Here is a 23,598-nt window from a genome sequence, read left to right on the forward strand (position 1 = left end):
CGGGTGGAACGGGTGAGTCCCGACGTAAATCCATCGCATCAATGTTGCACACCTATTTTTCATACCTGTACGTGTATTTATGACTACTTATTTATGATCAGACACACAACTTTCTACCTTCTATCTTATTCATCTTAAAAATAAATAAATAAAATTGAGTTGTCCTGCTCTGCGTCATCTTGCCATGTCAATTTCTACCCGTTTTACATATACAACTGCTTGATTTCAACTATCTGAGCATTTTTTAATCTTTTTGAAAATTACAACTGGTGACTAACCTGTCCTTATGGACTTTTATGTTCTGTGGTGTTCATTAGGTGGTGCTATATGATATGCATTTAGATGGAGGAAATTGTGTTCCTCGCACCCCTGGGTTGCAACCCATCCTGCTCTTTCTCGCACATAATTTTGATGGAAGAAAGCATTCCACAAATGCCCTCCTGGATTGTATTAACAGCTCGTCTCTCCAAATACAGCCACCTGGCTGGTGCCGACTGACACGTAGATTCCGCTTTTGTCATCTGTCCCGGCATGGCTGTTAATACAGTCTTTCAGGAACGACAGGATGGGTCACTTCCTTTTCCTGACACCATCCATTGTAATGAGGAACCCCAATGGAGGTTTTAAACACCACAGTGCATAACATACCATACACTTTGTAGGGGTAAGATTAATGAGATCAAACATCTAAAAAGGGTCTTGAAAGCCAATGCTGATAACTACTGAAAGCCAGTAGTTATCCAGATGACCTTTGCCCAATAACCAAATCTACGTCCTGCCTCTTGGCAGCCAAACAGGAAATTCCACACGGACCATCGAAAGGCTTCTGTGTGCTACCTTGTGCTCGGATTATCCCGAAGGATTGACAGGATTTTGAGATCGGTAGGGGGTGATTATAAGTGTTCAACCTGTATACATCCTCAGACAAGCACTACCAAGCACCTGACATCAATGTGAAGGTGGCATCTCACCATTCAAAATGCACGGTGTTCGGTGTACCTTGCCATTCTCCAAGCCGCTGAAGTTCGGTGATGGAAGTATTCAACACTGGTGATCGGAACAGCATGCGATAATTGTGATGAACGAGTTCATCCGGATGGATGTGAGGTACCGTCACGTCATTCAAAATGCAGTGTTCAGTGTGTCTCGGATTTGGGTTCCGCCTCGGCGTCGTCAAAGTGCACAGTACGGTGGTGAATTTCAGCCAATGTGTTGCAGTAGTTTCTCATGGCATGTGAATGATCAAGGAGCACTCGTACATCACTCTGGTAATGTTCTACCATCCACGTACGTCTCGGTGTAGTGTCTGCTCCCAACGTGTTACCGTTCCATTTGAAGAGTTCAACTCCCAACACTCATTGTTTTCGAGTTTTTCAGATTCATTTTTGCCACAGATTCTCTCTGATGCAGTCGAATTTGGATAATAAGCATGTACACTACTGGTCAAAAGTTTTTTTTTTTAGAACAACCACTTTTTTTCGAGTTTTTGCTGAAATTTAAGCAGGTCAAGTCCAGTGAATAACCTGAAACATACGAAGCCAAGTGGTAAACTGCCAGAGGTTAAAAAAAAAGAAGTTTAGGATACCAAAAACTGAAAAATAATGTAAATTTCAGAGTTGTTAAAAAAGGTCCTTTTCAGGGAACAAGTAATGGATTAGCAACTGCATCTATTCTGCAGCAAGGAAGTAAATTAAGCCTTGAAAGTTGATGCAAACATTTCCGACAGGTGTCCCAACTTTTGTTGATTAGTTACAAACCCTCTGTCTGTATAAAAGTAGTGTTGGAACAGACTCTGTTGCTATACCCTCTGAAGCATTATTTGGACAATATTGCACTGCAGGAAGTAGTATATTGCTATCATAATGGTGAGAAAAAGACAATTAACAAAGTAAGACAGACAGACCATTATAACCCTTAAAAGTGTTGGTCCTTCCTTTGAAGAAATTGCAAAGAAGCCAAGGTGTCGGTGAGTAGTTTCCTACACCATCAAAAGGCACTTGGAAACTGGAGGAGACTCTGACAGGAAGAGGTCTGGCAGACCCAAAGCCACAACACAATCAGAAGACAAGTTTCTGAGAGTCAACAGCTTGCTGCGTGGTAGGCGGCTCAGAGGACAGCAGCTTCAAGCATAACTTAACACTGGTCGAAGTAAGGAAGTCTCAGTTTCAACTGTGAAGAGAAGACTTTGAGCTGCAGCTCTGACAGGTCGAGTGGCAGGAAGAAAGCCATTGCTAAGAAAAAAAAATATAAGAAAAAGAGGCTTGCCTGGGCCATGAAGCACCGTTGGTGGACTACTGAAAACTGGAAGAAGGTCTTATGGACCGATGAATCAAAATTTGAAATCTTTGGTTCATCACACAGGGTTTTTGTATGCCGTTGCGTAGGCGAAAGGATGGTTCCTCAGTGTTTGCCACCAACTGTAAAACATGGAGTAGAAAGCGTGATGATCTGGGGGTTATTTGCTGGATCCAGAGTCGACTTGCACAGAGTGACTGGCACCCTGAACCAAAAGAGCTACCACATCATTTTGCAGCGCCATGCAATACCCTCTGGTCTACGCCTAGTTTATCAGGGGTTCATCCTCCAGCAAGATAACCACCCAAAACATACCTTCAGGCTATGTCAGAACGACCTTAGAAGAAAAGAACAAGACTGAAGGCTTCAAATCACAGAATGGCCAACAGTCTCCAGACTTAAACCCCATCGAGCTGGTTTGGGATGAACTGGACAGAACGGTGAAAGCAAAGCAACCTACAAGTGCAACACATTTGTGAGAACTTCTGCAAAGTGTTGGGAAGAACTTTCCGAACAATATTTGATTTCCATTGTAGAAAGAATGCCACGAGTCTGTTCGGCTGTTATATGTGCAAAAGGTGGCTACTTTGATGAGTCAAAAATTTAGATTAAATTTTGTTCAACAAAATGATTCCATGATTTCTTTTTTATCTGAAATTGTTTATTTGTTCTCTGCTTTTATTTCAGAGTACATTGAAACATTAAACTGATTAAATTTCAGTAAAAACTGGAAAAATGCGGGTGTTCTAAAACTTTTGACTGGTAGAGTATGTGCTTGCATTCAAAAAGCCTGACTTGTGCACTTATTTTCCACCAATGCTTCACTTTCGGTCCTCAAGCACGTATCTGTTTAAACTCTGCAACAAGTTAGTTTTCCTTGTCTGGGTAAAAGGCCCGTCTTTCGCTCCCTTTCTTCTTCGAAAACTTCGCATTCTGAACAATTTTTTTTCATCATTCTTCAGCATTCGCATCAAAGTCCTCGTGTTAAGTCTGGATTCTTACACGTCCAGGACTGGTTTTTACTTGTGTTGTGAAACGCGATAATTTCAATCTTCTTTTCACGGGTGTATGATCGACGCTTCACCGGCGTGTCCATTTTGATCGTGATGAATGTTGTTTTATGTCCCTTTATGATGGGTCATAAAACGCCCTTTTACAACTATATATATATATATATATATATATATATATATATATATATATATATATATATATATATATATATATATATTTATATATATATACATATATATATATATATATATATATATATATATATATATATATATATATATATATATATATATATATATATATATATTTATTTATTTATTTTTTTCAAAAAACGTTGCTTTGAATGTACAACTCTCTTGTAAGTACCAGTACCAGGCTTGTAAGAATTTCAGACTTAAAGTTTATGTGCCAATAAAACGTGACATGCTGTCATGTTTGAGTTGATAATATTTTCAGTTTTCAAAGCCATCCTATATGTGTTTATTTTTAATGTACAAATTAAATAGGAAGGCCCATTTGTGCTTGAACTCGCACATATGCTTATTTTCCAGATTCTCTCTGATATGTCCTTTCACCGCTGCTATCATGAAGTGATGCGTGTGAATGTAAATACGTTGGTAACGGACAAAGGCATACATAGTCTGAGTAGTTTACATTCGAGCCCAGGAGTCACAAAGCCGTTTAATGGACCCACATCCAGCGATGTATCGAGGCACAACTGCCACATTCAAGTCGTTCCTTGGTATCTACAATGAGCTGCGTGGGCTGGATATTGGCATAGAACGTCCCCTACCGAACCCCCAGCTTAAGGTTACTTTAATTTCTTTTTGTTTGTTTGTTTTGTGTAAAGCTGCATCTTGTTTTGTGGAAAGCAGGCTTAAAAATTTTTTTTTTAAATTTTTTTGTGCACATTGTTGAGGCTCGTATAAGAGCTACGAACACAGAACATATTGTTACGGCTGTGGAAATTTGCAATGCACCAGAAAGGTCCTCAGGTTAGATATATCGATAAGTTCATGTGTAGTTAGTCCACACCCGTTGTTTAGAGGGGATTTCCGTGTTCACCGAGCTGCGATCCTTTGAGATAGCCGTTTTTCTTTATCGTTATTTTGGACCAATAATCCCCCAACAACTCAAACACCGCCACCTTCGCCTCTTTACCTCCACAACTCCATCCCGCAAACATCGTTACGATGCCGGCCAACAATCAAACCACCACAGCAAGCCCCCCACCACCTTCGCCTTTCTCCTTCCACAACCATCAACCACACCACCTGTCAACACCGAACGTCGTGCTGCCCAGGGCCCGTTTGGTGATTGTTGTCGAGCCGCGAGTACAAATGGATGCCTTTACGGGAGAGGAAATCTGATCAGGGGAGGTTCACGCCCCTTTTCCTCCGTCCAATGGGTGAGTGTCGGGCGGTGTGGCCCCGCCCCCAAGCGTGATGCATGTGGATTCCTTTTTGGAGGAAATTCGGATCAAGAGAGGCTCACTCCCCCTTTTGCCCGACCAATGGCTGAACATCGGGTGGCGTGGCCCCGCCTCCAAGCGCGTTTTGATCCACGAATTTACATACACGCTCCTCCCCCGGTCTATAAAGACTCGAGCACAAGGCGACTCGCGGCTGGCTGGTCAAGTGAAGACGGAGGTCGTCGTTGAGGTTGTCGTGGTCGAAGTCGTGGAGTCTGAGTCGTGCATTTGCAGGGATCGGACGGCGAAGGGGACGGAGCTCGGAGTTGAGGTCAAGGGACGAGTCGCGGAGTGAAGCAGGGACGCGGAAGAGGGCTCAGGGGCGAGAGTTCGCCGGAGTCGTTGCGGTCCCAAGGCCCCGGTAGCGGGACTGAGTGTCCGTCATTCCCCTCTCTCCACCGTAAGCATCAACAATTCCCCCCATCCGTGCTGAGATAGCGCCGGTAACCCCGTCCGTTCCCCACCCCAACCGTGGTGTCGACCGACCAACACGTGCATGTGCAACGCATGCCTAAAGGAGCTCACCGACCACACTCGGGGCACGGAGTCAGGCACGTTACGCTGACATTGCGGCTCGCCCGCCATCGCGCCACGAGGGCGCGGGTAAGACCCCTTCGGTCTCGTGGACCTGGCCGCTCACCCAGGTCCCATGTACATTTGGTCCACGGACCTGTCTGCCCCCTTGCCTATGAGGGTGGCTTTTATTTGTTTTTTTGTGTAAATGTGTGTGTGGCGCCAGTCTTTTAAGTAAACCTAAATAAGTGCTTGTACATTGCTTTATTCGGTTGTAACTCTGCGTTGCTTTCATTGCTTTGACTGTTATATGTGCATTCTTTGTGTGTGTGTGTGTGTGTGTGTGTGTGTGTGTGTGTGTGTGTGTGTGTGTGTGTGTGTGTGTGTGTGTGTGTGTGTGTGTGTGTGTGTGTGTGTGTGTGTGTGTGTGTGTGTGTGAAATAAAAGTGCTTGTTAAATTGTGACCCATTTCGTTGCGTCCTTTCCTTTGTTTGAAAGTTCCATCTTGCATCACAGAAGGGATTGGTAGTGGGTTTAGACACCCAGTAAGTAATCTGAACCATCGAGGTCGGCGATAAGGCCAAAAAAAAAAAATGTTGCATTGGCGTAACCCGCCCGACCCTAAAAATTCCGCCGACCCTACGTTTTTTTTTTTTTGTTTTTTTGCTATCGATTTCAAGTATCTTGTTGATTGCGATCGCGATCGCAAAAACCCGGAAGTGTTTCGGACAGAACCCGCCGACAAAAAGGGTGGTACTCGAGCCGGGGGAGATTTTGGGAGGGATTTATTAGGAAAAAAATAAAAATAAAAATAAAAAGATCCCGACCGACCTACCCTATTTTTCAGTGACCCGTTACGCCAATGCAACATTTTTTTTTTTTTGGCCTAACTCTGCTCTGTTAACCCCTTAGCGCGGAACGAGCCGCTTAAGCGGTTCGTGTCCCGGAGCCGACCTGCAGCGTGGTACAACTCCTCGGTACGCTACCCACGCGGGTACTTAGGTATATTGACATTCGGCGATTCACCCTATTTCGCGCGGGTAGAATGCGGACTGGGTTGTGGTGAGGTTAAACCCCCACCCGTGACTGGCTCCTGGCGGTAGTTCCAGGAGGGTCATGACCGAATTGCCCGTCCCGGTGGGCGACGCGGTTGCGATTCGAGTTACGTGGCCGATCGCACACCGGGCGGGCCGAAATTCGTAACAATATAACAAGGGCCGCAGGAGACGAGAGGGAAGCACAAAACTGTGGGGAACAAAAACAATAGATCTGTGGAAGGGAGAGGGATGGGGTGGGGTACAGGCTTGTGGTTGTAGGTGGAGTTTTATTGCCATTGTCTGGCTCCATTAGCAATGTGTGTGTATAATTATTGTTGTTGCTGTTTGTTTTTGGTTCGCGGGCACCTGCAGTGACCACTATTTTCGTTGTGTCTATGTGTCTGTCTGTTTGTGACTCTCTCCAGAGCATAGCCCCGTGACGTTTGATGCGATCTTGATGAAACTTGGACACAAGCTAGATATCATAGCCTCGTTGTGTCTTTTTGTATGAGGGGTGTCCCACGCCCCTTGTGGGCGGAGCCACGCCCACTTGAACTTTTTTCTCGCAATTTCATTTCCTAGAAGCTGTGCATAATGTCCATAAGTCCAACATATAAAAAATCCGATTTGATTCGGTCAATTTTGACCAAAGAGATAGGTTTTTACGGTCAGGCTTCCTCAAAAGCTTCCACTAACTCAATTGTACCTATCGTGGCATTGTTCAATAATTAATGCCCACGAACCATTATCGCCTCCCGGCTTGTTTTTAATTAAAATTACTGTCTAATCAATCAGTGGAAACTTTCATTGCAGCCATTGGGCATAGGGGAGTGTGTGAAGTGTTTTTACATGGTTGTGTCAGCCAATCACTGTTCAGTTGTCTGGGGTATGGCTTCCTCTGGGTGGGACTTCAGTTTAGTTGGTGTTGTGGAAGCAAATAATTATATTAATGTACGCTAATTTGTAATCGTTGCTGGTGTTTTATAAATTCAATTTTATGCTACAAGTCGAATTGGCTGTCAGTGATGCTTCCCTTTAGCCAAGAGTCTTTTGACCTAAATGTTGATAAAAGGAATGTCTTGCTATGGAACAAAGTGACCTGGTTGTTAATAGTAACTTTTGTTATGATTGCATCATTTGCTTTTCACCTAGAAGACACGTATTACAGTTGGAGTTCTTTGTTTAAGACTTAACAGCTCCCCTCCACTCTCCCTGTAAGCATTATAAATACCAGAAATTGTAATCTTGTTTTAGTGCAAGCACGTGTGGATGTATACCACCACAGTGGGTTGTACTCCTTGGCTTCCAAGTAAAAATAAAACTCTGATGTAATGTACTTTCACGTTGTGGCAAGTGAATTGATCGGTGTTTGTCATTTGAATAACAGGATTTGCATCGAGTCGGTTAAACGGTTGATTAAAAGTAATAGAAAAAATAAAACGTTAACAAATACATTCCACAACAGTGTCATGTGTGTGTTCACCTGCCACTGTCATTTTGTCAGTGTTTGCAAGCAGGCAATTAAACATTGGATAATTACACACGATATTGTGGTCTAATATGGCATTGCCCTTGTTCTTAAATGTGTCTTCACCCGATTGTGTATTGAACTGGTTCTTTTTATCTGTAAGAGATCCTTGCTTCAGTTCTCACAAACTTGCGATCCATCACTGTTAACCTTTCACCATGTGGCCCATTTGCTGCACATGCACCTCTGCCTCTCCCAGAACCTGCTCGATAGTGACAAGGAATTTGCCTGACCTGTTGCAAGGGCAACCTGTGGTGTCTAATCCAGAGTTCTTTGTGGAGAAGCTTCGCCATGATCTTCCCGAGTTCTTTGAGGAGCTGTTGCTGAGCAACATCAGCCGTCTCATCGACCTTCCGGGTGAAGAGTTTTCAGAGATTCTTCCCAGCTTTGAAGGGAAAAGCAGCCCAAGCTCCTCTGGGTTGTCCACCATTGCTGCTGCCGCCGCTGCACACACTCCCTTCTTTCGTGGGCGAATTTTTTTGCGCAAGAAAGGTAGCAACACCACTTGTCTGAAGTTATTTTTTCTGACCATTTTCCTGCCACAAGATTGACGTCTACCACTTTTTGCCATGGTTGCTTAATGTGTACCTCATCCCTCCTATCCCTCACCTATCCCTCCACTGCAATCCACTCATCTTTCTATTAATATATATTTTTTTTATCATTGATTGATTTAAAAAAAACACCTACCCTGGATTCTGATTAATGGCTTGGGTTTCCAAAATGTAAATATATATATATATTTTTTTTTGTGTTACGAATTCGCGCCTGCCGGCGTGTGATCGGCCGCTTCCCACTAATAGCAACCGCGTCGCCCACCGGACGGACAATTCAGTCGTGACTTTCCGGAGCTAACGCCGGAACCCTGTCACTGGTGGGTCTTCAACCTCACCACGGCAGTGCCAATTGTTTACCTGCGCAAGATTGGGTCACTCGCCGAACTCGATATACCGAAGTTCCTGCGCGGGCAGTCGACCGGGCGACCACACCTCGACGCAGGTCGGCTTGGGACACGAACCGCTTAAGCGGTCCGTTCCGTTCTGCAGTGATAACCGAGCGGGTATTATCGCCGACCTCGCCGGATCCGATTCTATTGAACCGGTGTTTAAAACCCAGCTATTTATTCCACGATGCAAGATGGCATTTCAATGGGGTGAAAGGAGGACGCGACGAACGGGATACCTTTAGACCAGCACATTTATTATACAACACGTAAGCAGGCGAATAGAAACAAAAGCAATGGAAAGCACTACGACTGACTGTAATCAATAAATGTACAGTCACTTAGGCAGCTTTACTTGACAGACGGCGCCACGACAACATTCATTCAAAAACCCAAAATAAACACAAGAAAAGACCCCCTCACAGACAAGGGGTTCAGGCTGGACCACTTGGGTCTTTATGACACGGGACCTGGGAGACCGAACGTGTCCCGCGGGACCGTAGCAGGTTACCTGAACCCTCGAAGTGCCTCGATGATCGGCGAGCTCTCTCTGGCACTCTCCTCCACGGACGCGCAGGTTCGCGCCCCACAGCCGGCAGAGCTGCGCCTCCCGTCCGCGTCTCCGGTACGTCGCCTGGACTCTCCACCGACCCACGCCTCTGGTGTACGGGTCGCTCCACAGACCCAGAGACTAAGAGACCAAGAGACCAAGACAAGACCAGACCAAGAGAAGGGCGCAAAACGAAGAGAGGAGACCAGACCAGGAGAAGAGCGCCAATGAAGAGAGAGCCCAAGGTGGCTGTCCACCTTTTATAGCCTGGGGCTCCGCCCTTTGCCCCTCCCCGTTTTCGGCTCCGCCTCCCTTCGAGAAGCTTCTCAAAAAGGGGGCTTTTCTCAACTCCCAGCGCCTCACCCCTCATAGCCACCAATCCTGAGCGAGCCACCTCGCCCTTCCCGTCACACCAGCCTCAGAGAAAAAAGGTGGGAAGAACCCACACTCACCATTGGAGGTTTCGTTTCCTCGTTCTTTTACGCCCGCGTTCCCGGACCCCTTTTGAACGTGGAAAGGGTCATAGCGTGGTCTGTGGAGGATGGCGTTTGCAAGCTGGCGTAGTGGCGAAGATGGTTAAATGGTGGTGGTGTTGTGGCCATAGTGGCGTAGTTGGTGGTGGTTGTGTTGTTGGCGTCGTGGTTTGTTGTAATGGTGGGCGAGATATGTCGGTTCAAAATAACGATAGAGAAAGAAAAACACTATCTCAAAGGGTCACAGCCCGATGAACACGAAGAATACCCTCGAAATAACGGTGGGGAAACCTATCTGAACACTCACTTACCGGGATAACTGATCTCAGGAACCTTTATGTTGTTCTGCGGATTTCCACACCCGTAACACTACCCTCTCCCCTTTTTACAGACTCGTCCCGAGTCGTCATTTTCATGTGCCATCATGTGTAAGTTTTTTCCCCGAGTACGATTTACCTTCGGATCCCTGAGTGCGACATTCAGGGTATTCATGTCCCAAATATAAATAACCTACGTGCTGAGTAACTAACTAAACAAACCCACTCATGCAGACGACTTAAATAAATTGCTGGCGCTACGACAAACATGCAGGGGGCAAGCAACTCGTTTACATTTTACAACTTATCCTTAACCTTTTCATTTTATACTACACCATGGCCCAGGATGATGGACTCTAGAAAAAAACAAAAAAAAAACAGGGAGCCAGGCTGCTCACACGCAGTCTCTGGTTTATGAACAATTGCAGGAGACAGGGAATGTGGCCGGCTGCTCACATGCAGTCCTAGGCCTCCCCCTTTTGAAATGAGCGCAGTGAACACAAGCGGTGCACGGGCCGCCAATGCGGTCCCGTGATGCGGCTGCCTACAGGGCAGTCCCTGCAGTACGCGCGATGATCTGACGCAACAAACAAACGTTGCACGGGCCGCCAATGCGGTCCCGTGATGCGGCTGCCGACAGGGCAGTCCCTGCAGTACGCGCGATGAACCTGGCGCACATGGCAATGAATGGGGGCAAATGCAACAGGGCAGCAGGCATGGGGCAAAGTCAAGCAGGCATGGCAAGGCAAAACAAGGCCGTTGTAGCAAAACGGGCGGTGGTGAAGCTGACCGGCACAGACCTTGTAGTAAAACAGCCGGCAGATGATCCGACCAGCACAGGCCTTGTAGTAAAACAGCCGGCAGATGAAGTTGGCCGGCCTCTTGCCTTGTTCAAGGAGGTTGGTGGAGGGAGTGCGGTGGTGCTTGCCACTCGGAAGGTGGGCTCGGACCTACTTTAACCGTCTCCCTCCCAACCTATCGCCTTTGCCTGTCTCTGTCCACACCCCTCCCTTAATTTGCAAAAAACAATTTAGCCCCAACTTATTTTTTTGTTTTATTTTTATTTTTTATCTCGTATAAATTCGTCTCCCTAACCCCCTTTATTCTCTTTGTCCGGCTAACCTATCACGCTACCTAGCCTACTCCCAACCCCTACGTTCCCTTCCTCAAGGGGAATAAGGGAGAGCTAGCGTCCTGTCTCGAGGCCCAATTCAAGCCTCGGAATGGCCTCCTCAGATTTCAGCGATCTTTACTCAAAGTGGGTCCAGCGGCCCACAACAAGAGCGAAGGGATGGATGGTGCGGAGGGGTACACTTCCTAATACCCTAACCATTATTAACCTAAAACTACCCTGGGGCTTTCAACAAGCGCCTCTCGCTTTGACTATCGGTTCTAACAACCAAGATTCCCATCGCCTGTGTTGGTGTCCTCACAATTTTGGGCCTTGCCCTCTAATTTTCTTCTCATGCCCTTGCACGGTCTCATGGCTGGGACGCGTGGCTCCCTTGGCAGGAACTACCCTCTGCTGATTCTCCAACGATGGCACCCACGGGCACTACACTGCCCCCGAGCCTACCAGCTCCCTAAACACCGGGAGTGCCCCCCATGGCGACTCCCCACCGACCCTCACGTGGCAGGCTGGCGCCCCGGGCCCCTTCCCTGGGTGCCCGTGCCCACGACACTGCCCACGCGGCCAATGGCACCCCGGGCTCCCGCATTATGCGGGCGCACCCGTGCCCACCACGCTATCCCAACCCCCACTGGACCCTTGGCCCACCGCGGCCGACTAGCCCGGTGCCCGGGGTACCCACTCAGCGATACTCACCATTCGCAGCCACGCTCCCAACCTGTCAACAGGGCTCCTGCACCCCTCCAAATGGGTATCGAGCCTACATTCTCACCAATAGCAAAACGACCTCCATTTTGTCAATTTAACTACCCCTCTAACTCGCATTACTCTGACCCCGGGGGTCCCTTGGGCGGGAATCACTCCTCCCCCCAATCACTCATCGCACCATGCATTCCACAATCACTCCATGCACTCAGACCCGCTGGCCTCACTCACTCAACATGTTTCCACTTCACTTTTTTTCAACTCGCACATTGCTGATCACTGCCATTCTTCTATCTGCATCCCCAAACTACCTCATGCTCCCTCCTCATCCCTTACAATATAGCACGTTCCTTTTAACTCTCCGTAGCTAAGCTATGTCCCCTCTACTCATTCACAGTCAGTCACTGTCCTCAAAATAATCCCATACTCCATTCTAAATCTGACCTAAAATCCCTCTAACTGCAGTATTCCATTCCACGGGCCCCATGAGGACTTATCCCTGCCCCATGGAGCCGGTCTCGCTATGCTCACCCTTCCCCCTAACTAGTGGTGTCCTGTGCCCGGGGCAGGGGGGTCTTCCACCCCTTGCCCAGGAATCCTGTTCACCCGAAGCAAGGCTTGTTTTTTTTTTGTTTGTTTGTTTGTTTTAAATGCGTGCACCAACATGGCAACTCGCAACCTGTGGTCTTTCACCGTGAGGTCATGGCAGCCGTTCGCGCTTGGCGCACCTCGTCCCTTTCCGGACGGTACCGTCCGGCAGGGATTTTCCTTCTGCCGGATTCCAACCATACGTGCAGCCATGACGTCATCCTGCGCATCCAAAAAACAAGCCTCGCGTTTCGAGGGGTTCCCCACACGAACACATGTGCTCTGCCCATCCGTAACCTGCGCCGTGCGCTCTGCGAACAGAACACACCGCACAGGCCACATGGAGCTTCACACACACGCCCGCCTGGAGAACCCATCCAGTCCAAATCCGTAATCCAGCCTACCTTTTGTCCGTCCGCGGCATCTGCAAATCAACCGTGTGCGTTTACGGACCGGGCTTCACTCCCGCAGGCGCGCACGTGGCAGCCTCGTGCGTTGCACAGCACGGACCCTGCACGCACTGCCGTGCAAACCCGGCACGGTCCCCAATGCAGCTACGGCCGCTACTGGCCTTTTTCCACCGTCAGACACCGTCGTCGTCGCACTCTCGCGCACAAACTTCCCTGTGCCACGAGGCTCACACACCTCAAGATGGCACTCGGACATGCAGTTGCATGTTCGCGCATGCCAACCGCCATCTCCCTCACATATAACATCCTCACACACACGGTTCCACTCACGCATGCCCTTTCACTCGCAAACGTGGTTCCACTCACACATGGCCTTTCACTCACACACATGGTTCCACTCACACACGGCGCCTCATCCACACACGGCGTGCTGGGAGGCACGCACCTTGGCTCACTTGCAACCTCGCACACCATTTTACTTACACACGCGGTCCCTTTCACACAACGCCTTTCATCCACGCTTTGCGCGCTTTTCAGCACACATTTCGCCACACTCGTAAACACACACACAGGAACAATCACGCTGGGGATTTGCACCACCACAAAGGGTTCTGGGGTCTTCACACCCCCCCCAAGCTCCGTGTGCACTCGTCAGCAGCACTCACCCCCTCTACCTCTCAAAGCTCGACCAGACCCACCAATCGTGATCCGCTTCAAGGGAGCATAGCGTCTCCCTCCATTCCTGAGGGAGGCTATCCGGCTGCTTGCACCGGGTCACGAGACATTCTGCCAGCTCGCCCCCATTGTCCTCCACTACCTCCATATGTGTGTGCTCGTCTTTCACCCCGTCTTTATCATGTAGTCTCTCCGCTACTGTTTCCATCTCCCGTGTCTCTGTACATTTTATTTCCATTATTATCTCTGTCGTCTCCACGTGTCTCTTACACGTCGCAGTCACCACATTTACTTTTTCCCTCTTTGTCACCGTCACTTTCTTTGTCACCTGCACGAGTCTCGTCCTACACGTCTCCCAAATTATTTTGTCCTCCCCCGCTTCCATCGCGGGCCGGACAGCCGTTGCACTCCTTCCCAGCTCGTTCACTCCAACACGTGGCGCCGCCATTTTGAGCTCCACTGCCCGCGTTTCGCTCCTCGCAATTGCCATTATGCCTCTCATGCCCGCCTGTAGGCATCGCCCAACGCGCCGCATCTCACCCCGCAGTGTTTGCGTATTTGCCTCCATGTTGTTTTTTATTTCTTTCTCCAATGCTTCCTTTATTTCCTTTTTTATTTGTTGCATATTCACATTCATTTTGTTATTCATCCTGCACGCATTTCTTTTTATTTCATTCGTGTTTGTTTCCATTTTGCTCATCAATGCCTCAAACATTTCCAACGTCCGATCCGTGGGCGGATTCGCACGTGGGGGGCGTTCGTCCGCCGCCCCAGCCACTGCGCCCATTTCGAGCTCTGCGTTTATTTGCGGCGAATAGTCAACCTGCATGGACATTTCGTCTTGTTCAGGGATTTCACCCTGAGCCATGGGTTCTAATATTTCTTCGTTAATTTCTAATACCCCCTGCTCCCGCTCGTCTTGAAAAGCCATCTTGCCTCGTCGGAAATAATTTTAAACGCTCGTGGTTTGGTGGGAATCGAGGGTCGCTCACACACCCCTGAACCGATTCCGTGAATTTAGTTGGAGGCGGGATGGATTTGAATCCCACTCCCGGACACCAGTGTTACGAATTCGCGCCCGCCGGCGTGCGATTGGCCGCTTCCCAGTAATAGCAACCGCGTCGCCCACCGGACGGACAATTCAGTCGTGACTTTCCGGAGCTAACGCCGGAACCCTGTCACGGGTGGGTCTTCAACCTCACCACGGCCGTGCCAATTGTCTGCCCGCGCAAGATAGGGTCACTCGCCGAACTCGATATGCCTAAGTACCTGCGCGGGTAGTCGACCGGGCAACCATACCTCGACGCAGGTCGGCTTGGGACACGAACCGCTTTAGCGGTCCGTTCCGTTCTGCAGTGATAACCGAGCGGGTATTATCGCCGACCTCGCTGGATCCGATTCTATTTAACCGGTGTTTAAAACCCAGCTATTTATTCCGTGATGCAAGATGGCATTTCAATGGGTTGAAAGGAGTACGCGACGAACGGGGTACCTTCAGACGTGAACATTTATTATACAACACGTAAGCAGGCAAATAGAAACAGGCAAGCACGTATACAGGCAAATAGAAACAAAAGCAGGCAAACAAAAGCAAGGGAAAGCACTACGACCGATTATAATTAATTAATGTACAGTCACGTAGGCAGCTTTACTTGACAGACGGCGCCACGACAACATTCATTCAAAAACCCAAAATAAACACAAGAAAAGACCCCCTCACAGACAAGGGGTTCAGGCTGGACCACTTGAGTCTTTATGACACGGGACCTGGGAGACCGAACGGGTCCCGTGAGACCGTAGCAGGTTACCTGCACCGTCGACGTGCCTCGATGGTCGGCAAGCTCTCTCTGGCACTGCGCAGGTTCGCACCCACAGCCGACAGAGCTGCGCCTCCCGTCCGCGTCTCCGGTACGTCGCCCGGACTCTCCACCGACCCACGCCTCTGGTGTACGGGTCGCTCCACAGACCGAGAGACCAAGAGACCAAGACAAGACCAGACCAAGAGAAGGGTGCAAAACGAAGAGAGGATATCAGACCAGGAGAAGAGCGCCAATGAAGAGAGAGAGCCCAAGGCGGCTGTCCACCTTTTATAGCCTGGGGCTCCGCCCTTCGCCCTTCCCCATTTTCGGCTCCGCCTCCCTTCGAGAAGCTTCTCGAAAAGGGGCGTTTCTCAACTCCCAGTGCCTAACCAATCTTATCCACCAATAGTGAGCGAGCCGCCTCGCCCTTCCCGTCACACCAGCCTCGGAGAAAAAAGGCGGGAAGAACTCACACTCACCATTGGAGGTTTCTTTTCCCTCGTTCTTTTACGCCCGCGTTCTCGGACCCCTTTTGAATGTGGAAAGGGTCGTAGCGTGGTCTGTGGAGGATGTCGTTTGTAAGCTGGCGTAGTGGTGAAGATAGTTAAATGGTGGTGGTGTTGTGGCGATCGTTGGGTGGTTGGCGTTGTGGCGTAGTTGGGGGTGGTTGTGTTGTTGGCGTCGTGGTTTGTTGTAATGGTGGGCGAGATATGGCGGTTCAAAATAACGATAGAGAAAGAAAAACACTATCTCAAAGGGTCACAGCCCGATGAACACGAAGAATTACCTCTAAACAACGGTGGGGAAACCTATTTGAACACTCACTTGCCGGGATAACTGATCTCATGAATCTTTATGGTGTTCTGCGAATTTCCACAGCCGGAACAATATATATTTTTTTTCTCTGTCAATACCATGCCATGTTTTATGACATCCTGATGTTAAAGCCACAATTATGCAAATTATAGGTTTGTTAAATTGGTTTAAAACACCCAATAATTAATATAATGGTGATGTGATTTGAATTGTTTTTCTTTTTTCATCCCACAGAGAGGGGGTGTTGTCTCTTTGGAGCACTGCTTACCAAGGGAGGCATAGCACAGGTGCATCAACTGATCCAGTACCTGCATGACAGTAAGTGGTTATTATTTTGACATTTACTCCTCGAGTGCTGCGCATTCCCAAGTTTAAATTATGTGGTGTCACTTTTTGGCTTTGTGTGTGTATCCTTCTCTTTGTGTATATATGTGTTGGGGGTGGAATCACCAAGTTCACACATCCTACGATTAATTTACATTTGGTCACCGGCTTTGACACTAATACAATTTTTATTACAGACCTGGCATCAAAAAGCTACATATATCGAACAAACAGTTTTAAATGGAGCACCTCACTACCATTAGAGTATTTAAATTGCATCAGATGTGGCAATAAATGTGAATTGTTCCCATCTTTCCGGATCGATGACAGAACACGCCATTTGTATTTTTGCCCTACCATCCCTACCCCATTTAGAATCCCATGCGGGCATGTGCAACTTGCTAGTGCTGTACCATGAAAAGCTATTATACTTGCTTTTGGGTACTCCTTCCAACCTCCCCTCCCCCCTTCCCCTCAGCCCACTGATGAAGTCACCAGAGACATTGTTTTCAGGTTGTCCGTCCGTGCTAATTTTCTCTGTTTTCTCTGAAACCGCTTATCCGATTGACAGGACATTTTCACCATAGGTGCGACGACTCATGTAGAATGTTTGAATGATAATTATGTTGTTAAGGTCATGATTGTGGTGTGGCAGCCTTGCTGGAAAAAAGGAAAAACTTTTGACCTCTGTACATTTCTGAAACCACTTCATTGAAATAATTGAAACTTGGCACATATCAAGTACTCCCCATGGTAAATAAGTTTGTTTTTTTTTTATTCTGGGTTTTTTTTTTTAATTTTGATAATTGCATTATATGTCGAATGCTTTTTCTGATCAATATGAAAAATTTTGAGGGTCATCAAGGAAGAAAAGAATATTGATGACTTCAGCAGCCATATTGTTTAACATAATCTCCAAAATAGCTGAACAGATTGAGGCAAAACTTTATGGGTATGATCGTCTATCCATGCGGAACAAAAAGTTCTCTACCTAATGATGTCTTCAGTCGCATGGTTTGGCAGCTTTGATTATTATTATTATTATTATTATTATTTTATTTTTTTTGAAGAATACACCTTTAAAAACTTTTTTTCTAAAATGGCTTCAGAGATCGAAGGGAAACTTCACCCACATGTTCCCAAAGCTTTGGGGATACCTGGGTGTTCACAAATAATGAATGTCATGTTTTGGTATCCGTATTGGATTGACCAATAATCTTAAAAAAATTATTTCTCTTGAACCACTTCATCAATCAACGTGAAACTACAGTTATGATCTGGTAGTGATAGGAAATATATGTTTTAAATTTCAACCTCATTGGACGCATTGTTTGGCAACCAGAATTATTTAATTTGTTGAATCTGGGTTCAGGGATTGAAATCAACTTGGTACATGCATGTATAATGATGTAATAATGTGGGTGGAGGAATATCTGTCGTGATATCGAAGAGTGCCATTCTGGTTTCATTAATAAAAAAATCCTACAGTACTTTACTTTTTTTTCTAATCCTCCATTTGAGGTGCTGGCGAGCCTCAAACTTGAATGTGACTCGGTGCTGTCAGTAGGGAAAAGGGAGAGATGTATTCTGGGAAAAGTTGCTGCAGCAAGGAAAAAAGAATTTAAAATCTGTTTCAAATAGTTACTAATCACTTGTAATTACTCTGAAATTCCATAATCAAGTTTACTGTGGAACTGATTAGATTGGAAAATGAAATTTGGTGGTGAAGGAGAAATTCCAAACTCGAACCCTGATTGTATTCAATATAAAATGACTTTCGTGTGTGGTTTAATTGGACGTCAATCTGTGCAATGGTCAATATTGTGGATGATAATTTAATAAGATGGTATCTATCATTATTTACAGTGGTAAAGCTGCCACCATGGTTTTGGCTGGCAGCCTTTTTTTGTTGTTTTAGTTGGGGTTTTTTTTGTTTTTGTTTGTTTGTATCCAGAGTTGAGGCTCATGGAATAGCTATAACACGACAGATCAGGGAATAACAGAAAGAGCAGGGGGAAATGTCAACAGCAGGGCCAAGAGAGAAAATAAATGGAGACCCACAAACAAGGGATGTGGGTAATGATAATGGGTGGAGAACACAAGGGGTGGAGAAGGTGGATACAGAAGCAAAATTTGGGGGGTTTGGGTTGGTTTAGTGGGTATAGAAAAGATAATGGTTATGGATTGGGGGGGGGAGTCTGAGTTTGTGTTCAACAGCTGTCTTGAAGACCTGGAGGGAAGAGTGAGGTTGAAGAAAATGTGGAAGTTGGTTCCACAGCTAGGAAAAAATGGGAACAAATGAGTGGAGGTGAGCAGTGATTCTGGATTTTGGGAGTTTCACCAGCAGTGAGTTGCTTGTGGACCATGTGCATCTGCAGATACCTGGGGAGGTGATTGGGGGACAAAACACGGAAAGGGGAGTGGGTGCAAGACCAGAAAGGAGGCAGAAGAAAAACAGGCCACCGACCAGTCGGCGATAGCAAAGTGATAGGCCCATAGACTCGGCTTCATCGTCGGAGATCCCAATGGTCTTGAGCGCCTTGGTTTCCACGGCGTCAAGCTGAGCAAGGTGTTAGGCAGGAGCGCCAGCCCAGAGGTGAGAGCAGTACTCCATCAATTTCAGAAGAAGGCCTTGCAGGTGAATATAAATTCAAGTGTGCCAAGGAAAGACTTTTCCTGAGTTTTTTTTTTTTTTGCCTTGTTAACCTCCGCCATCAAAGATGGAAGGAAGTTACTGTTTTCACCCCTGTTTGTTACTGACGAAATCTAAAGATTTCATTTTGTTTGTTTGTAGGCACGATAACTCGAGAACGGAAGAAGCTACCAATGTCAAATTACACCACATGATTCAGGAGGGTGATGGCTAGCGCTGATTAGATTTTGGTCAAAATCGGTCAAAGGTCAAGGTCACAGTGAGGTCAAACATAATTCCGTAAATTCACGTGGAGAAATGGAGTATTTTTGCTTCGCTCGACGTTACGAGTTCATTTTAACTTCGATTTTAATTTTGTCTTCGGTTTTTGCGATCACTTAGGACGCATAAAACTCGGTTGTCGAAATTCTGGTAAAAATCGGATGTTTTGGAGACGTTTTAAGATTGTATAAAAATATTTCATCGACGCGTCACGGGCCGTCCCATGATGCAGTGCGCTCGAGCAGACGCGTCGTTGAGTTACGTTAAGGTTTTGCGTGTGTGCGCTGACGGTGTTTTCGATAAAGATGGTGTTTAATGTCATTTTTTTTTATCCCAATTAAGGTTATCGTCACATGCCTGACTCGCAAAGCCGTCGGATTATGTCAAGATTGTTGGTGGATGGCCGAATATTACGGTTTTGTGACTGATAAAATAATATTAAATAAATGCATGGAGAAATGGAGATTTTTGCTTCGCTCGACGTTACGAGTTCGTTTTAACTTCGATTTTAATTTTGTCTTCGGTTTTTGCGATCGCTTAGGACGCTTAAAACTCGGTTGTCAAAATTCTGGTAAAAATCGGATGTTTTGGAGACGTTTTAAGATTGTATAAAAAAAATATTTCACTCGACGCGTCACGGGTCGTCCCATGATGCAGTGCGCTTGAGCAGACGCGTCGTTGAGTTACGTTAAGGTATAATTGCATGGAGAAATGGAGATTTTTGCTTCGGTCGACGTTACAATTTATGATGGTTTTGTACAGAATCATCGTAGAAACTTCTGGTTTGCGTCGCTACTTTCTCTAGAGACAGCTTTTATTAGACAAGGTCAGAGGTCAAGTTGACGATTTCGTAAGTACCAGTCTATGACTGCTTGTTTGTTTGTTTGTTTGTGAACAGTATTACGGAAAAACACCTCGACGGATTTCGACGAAACTTGGTGGGGGGGATTAGGTATGGTCCAAGGATCATGCCATTAGATTTTGGACTTGGTCCAAAGTCCAATATGGCTGCTATGGCGGCCATTTTGAAAAAATATTTGAATTTTTGTTTTTGCATTTCTACATGTTTTAAGTGATTTCCACCCCCCCCAAAAAAAATATTTTTTAGAGAGGAAAAAAAAAAAATTTGCAACTTTTATTTCAACAAAATTTCAATTTTTTTTGTTGCATTTCTACATGTTATAAGTGATTTCCAACAAAAAAAACATGCCAAAACTAGAGGGGGAGCACTCGGGAGAGTGCAAAACCTCTGCCGCCAAATACTGCTGGGTTACTCAAGTGAACCTTGTATCTTATTCATTAAATGTGACATCAACAGTGCTGACAGAGTTATAGTTTTTTGGGGGGGGAGGGGGTTGGAACACTTAAAACATGTGGAAATGCAAAAAAAAAAAAAATACAAATCTTTTTCAAATAAAATCGAATTTTTTTTAAAATAAAAGTTGCAAAATTTTCAGTTTTTTTTTTCTCTAACAATTTTTATTTTATTTTTTTGGTTGGAAATCACTTAAAACATGTAGAAATACAAAAACAAAAATTCAAATATTTTTTCAAAATGCCCGCCATAGCGGCCATATTGGATTTTAGACCAAGTCCAAAATCTAATGGCATGATCCTTGGACCATACCTAATCCACCCACCAAGTTTCGTCGAAATCCGTCGGAGTTTTTCCGTAATACTATACTGTTCACAAACAAACAAATAAACCAATGTCACCCGTAGGGTGACCCGTATCTTGCCAAAAGGTGACCACGTGTGACTTCTTTAAGGTCACACTGAGGTGAACAGAGCTGCTATCCACCAGGAGCGACTCCTTGAGGAATATCTGCCTACGAGAGATTCCGATGAGAATCGTTCTACAGAGTAACCATGAAAAATATGCGTTTGCCTCATAACGTCACCAAATGACGTCAAAATGTCTCAAGCTTGACATATCTAGAAAGCACTCATCGAGGTGTTCAATTTGAGGTACCACACGATATGGTTCCTAAAATTGAAAATTTGACCTTGGGGTCAAAAATGTTTGACCTTAGGCGCTAACCATGAAGGTCAAGGCCAATCGCCACCAAAATTAATCAGCTGAGCGCCAGACCATGAACTATATTCCCATGAAGTTTGAAGACGATCCGATCAAAATTACTCAAAAAATAAGGGTTTCGTCGACTCCCCTGATTTGTGACAAAGTGACCTTGACCTTTGACCTTGACCTTCAAAATTTTATGCGCTGAAAGGGACCTCTATAGGCCTCTGATATGCGAAGTTACAAAAATTTCCAATGATAACTGTGCTCTGCAGAGTGATTTATACGTGATTACAGACAAAAAAACATATGAAGGTCAAGGCCAATCGCCACCAAAAATTAATCAGCTGAGCGCCAGACCATGAAATATATTCCCATGAAGTTTGAAGACTATCCGATCCAAATTACTCAAAAAAATAAGGGTTTCGTTGATTCCCCTGATTTGCGACAGTGACCTTGACCTTTGACCTTTGACCTTGACCTTCAAAATTTATGCGCTGAAAGGGACCTCTATAGGCCTCTGATATGCGAAGTTACAAAAATTTCCAATGATAGCTGTGCTCTGCAGAATTTTTTATATGTGATTACAGACAAACAAAACAAAAAAAAAAACATACAAGCTGACTAACATATCTTGCAAAAACTTCGTTTTGGCAAGATAATAAACAGAAAAGGGGTGAAAACAGTAACCTCCGTCCATCTTCGATGGCGAAGGTTAATTATAATTGCGGCTGATTTTGGAACTTCAGGTGGATATACCCACGTAAAATCAATTTCTGTCTCAAGGAATCTTGTTATGACGAATGAATTGAGTATGTAAAAGGGAAAGTTGCAAACCATAACTCTGTGAGCACTGTTGATGTCAAATTGAATGAATAGGATATCAGGTTCACTTGAGTGACCTAGCAGTATTGGCGGCAGAGGTTTTTCACTCTACAGAGTGTTCCCCCTCTAGTTGGTGGCTGTCTTTGGAGGCCAACTTTGAAATGGAGAGAAGATAAATAAAGGAGAGATTTCTCAGTATTGAAAGAACCGCTCCAAGTGTTTGACCCATTTGTGATTTTTTTTTTTTTTTTTTTTGTCAAGGTCTGAAGAGAGGAAAGAATCTTGTTCCTGTCTATCTGAAGGGTGAGTAATGTCACGGCAGAGAGTGGAGTCGTCAGCAAAGAGATGAAGCGGATTTTCTTGAGAGTCAGTGAGATCATTGATGAAGATCAGGAATAATATGGGGCCTAGAACACTGTCTTGGGGCATTCCACCTTTGACCACTCCACTCCTGATCCTGATGAAAGGACTCCATTGAGAGCCACCCATTGGCTACGAGAGTGGAGGAAGTCAGTAACCCAAGAGTGAAGTTGTCCTTAAATGCTTTTGTAGTCTATCAGGTTCTTGAATCCATATGCATTTTTGGGTATGATCTTTGTAAATTTCAGGAAATACTTTCAAAATATACACAAACCCAAAACAACTTGATACCAATTTTTGGGTGCCCCTTATGTCAGCCATTTTGGATTTCAAAATGGCCACAATTTGTATCATACTAAACCACTACTTTTATACATACAGTCTTCTTATTGGTCACAAGTCCTTGCTTTTATTGATTACAACACCAGTATTGAAGGATAAGAAACATATGATGGTGTTGATGTGTGGCAGTCATTTTGATGGTATCCTTAGAAGGTTCCTTTCCAATTCGCAGAGCAAATATGGCATCTACCCTTGTCAGGATCTGCTTTCAGGAATGCTTTAAATATGCCTTCTTTGATTTTTTTTCCCTTTGAGATGGCCTGATTCATCACAACCAGTCAATGCATGCTACCTGCACAAAGCTCTTGCTTTGTCCTATCCAAGTTCATTGCAAATTGGCTGTAACATGACAAGTCGACGTCACATGTACGCATCAGCATAGCTGCCTTTTTGCAAGAAGCAACACATCTATGTCTTGAGAGTATATATATGATATATATATATATATATATATATATATATATATATATATATATATATATATATATATGAATCGTTGAGCCAGCCTTTGATGCTTCTGAAACACGTAGCCAATGCAAGATCAATGTCT

The 23,598-nt window shown here is 45.6% G+C and overlaps 1 protein-coding gene across 6 annotated transcripts in view; it reads left to right on the plus strand.

Moving 5' to 3' along the window:
• ARHGAP19 (Rho GTPase activating protein 19) overlaps positions 1–23,598 on the plus strand; it is a 59,522-nt gene that overhangs the window by 2,184 nt on the left and 33,740 nt on the right. For 3 of the 6 annotated variants that reach the window (XM_085877682.1, XM_085877662.1, XM_085877654.1), the window contains exons 2-4: positions 8,058–8,350; positions 16,498–16,581; positions 22,608–22,649. In XM_085877682.1, coding sequence (XP_085733808.1) covers positions 8,058–8,350; positions 16,498–16,581; positions 22,608–22,649 — 419 coding nt within the window. The remainder of the gene's footprint in view (positions 1–8,057; positions 8,351–16,497; positions 16,582–22,607; positions 22,650–23,598) is intronic. The other 3 variants (XM_085877693.1, XM_085877671.1, XM_085877704.1) reach the window with 3 other exon arrangements.

The sequence above is a fragment of the Eptatretus burgeri genome, chromosome 1 (genome assembly GCF_056783735.1).
Source record: "Eptatretus burgeri isolate ZD-2024b chromosome 1, Ebu_testis_v1, whole genome shotgun sequence".
Taxonomy (NCBI): domain Eukaryota; kingdom Metazoa; phylum Chordata; class Myxini; order Myxiniformes; family Myxinidae; genus Eptatretus; species Eptatretus burgeri.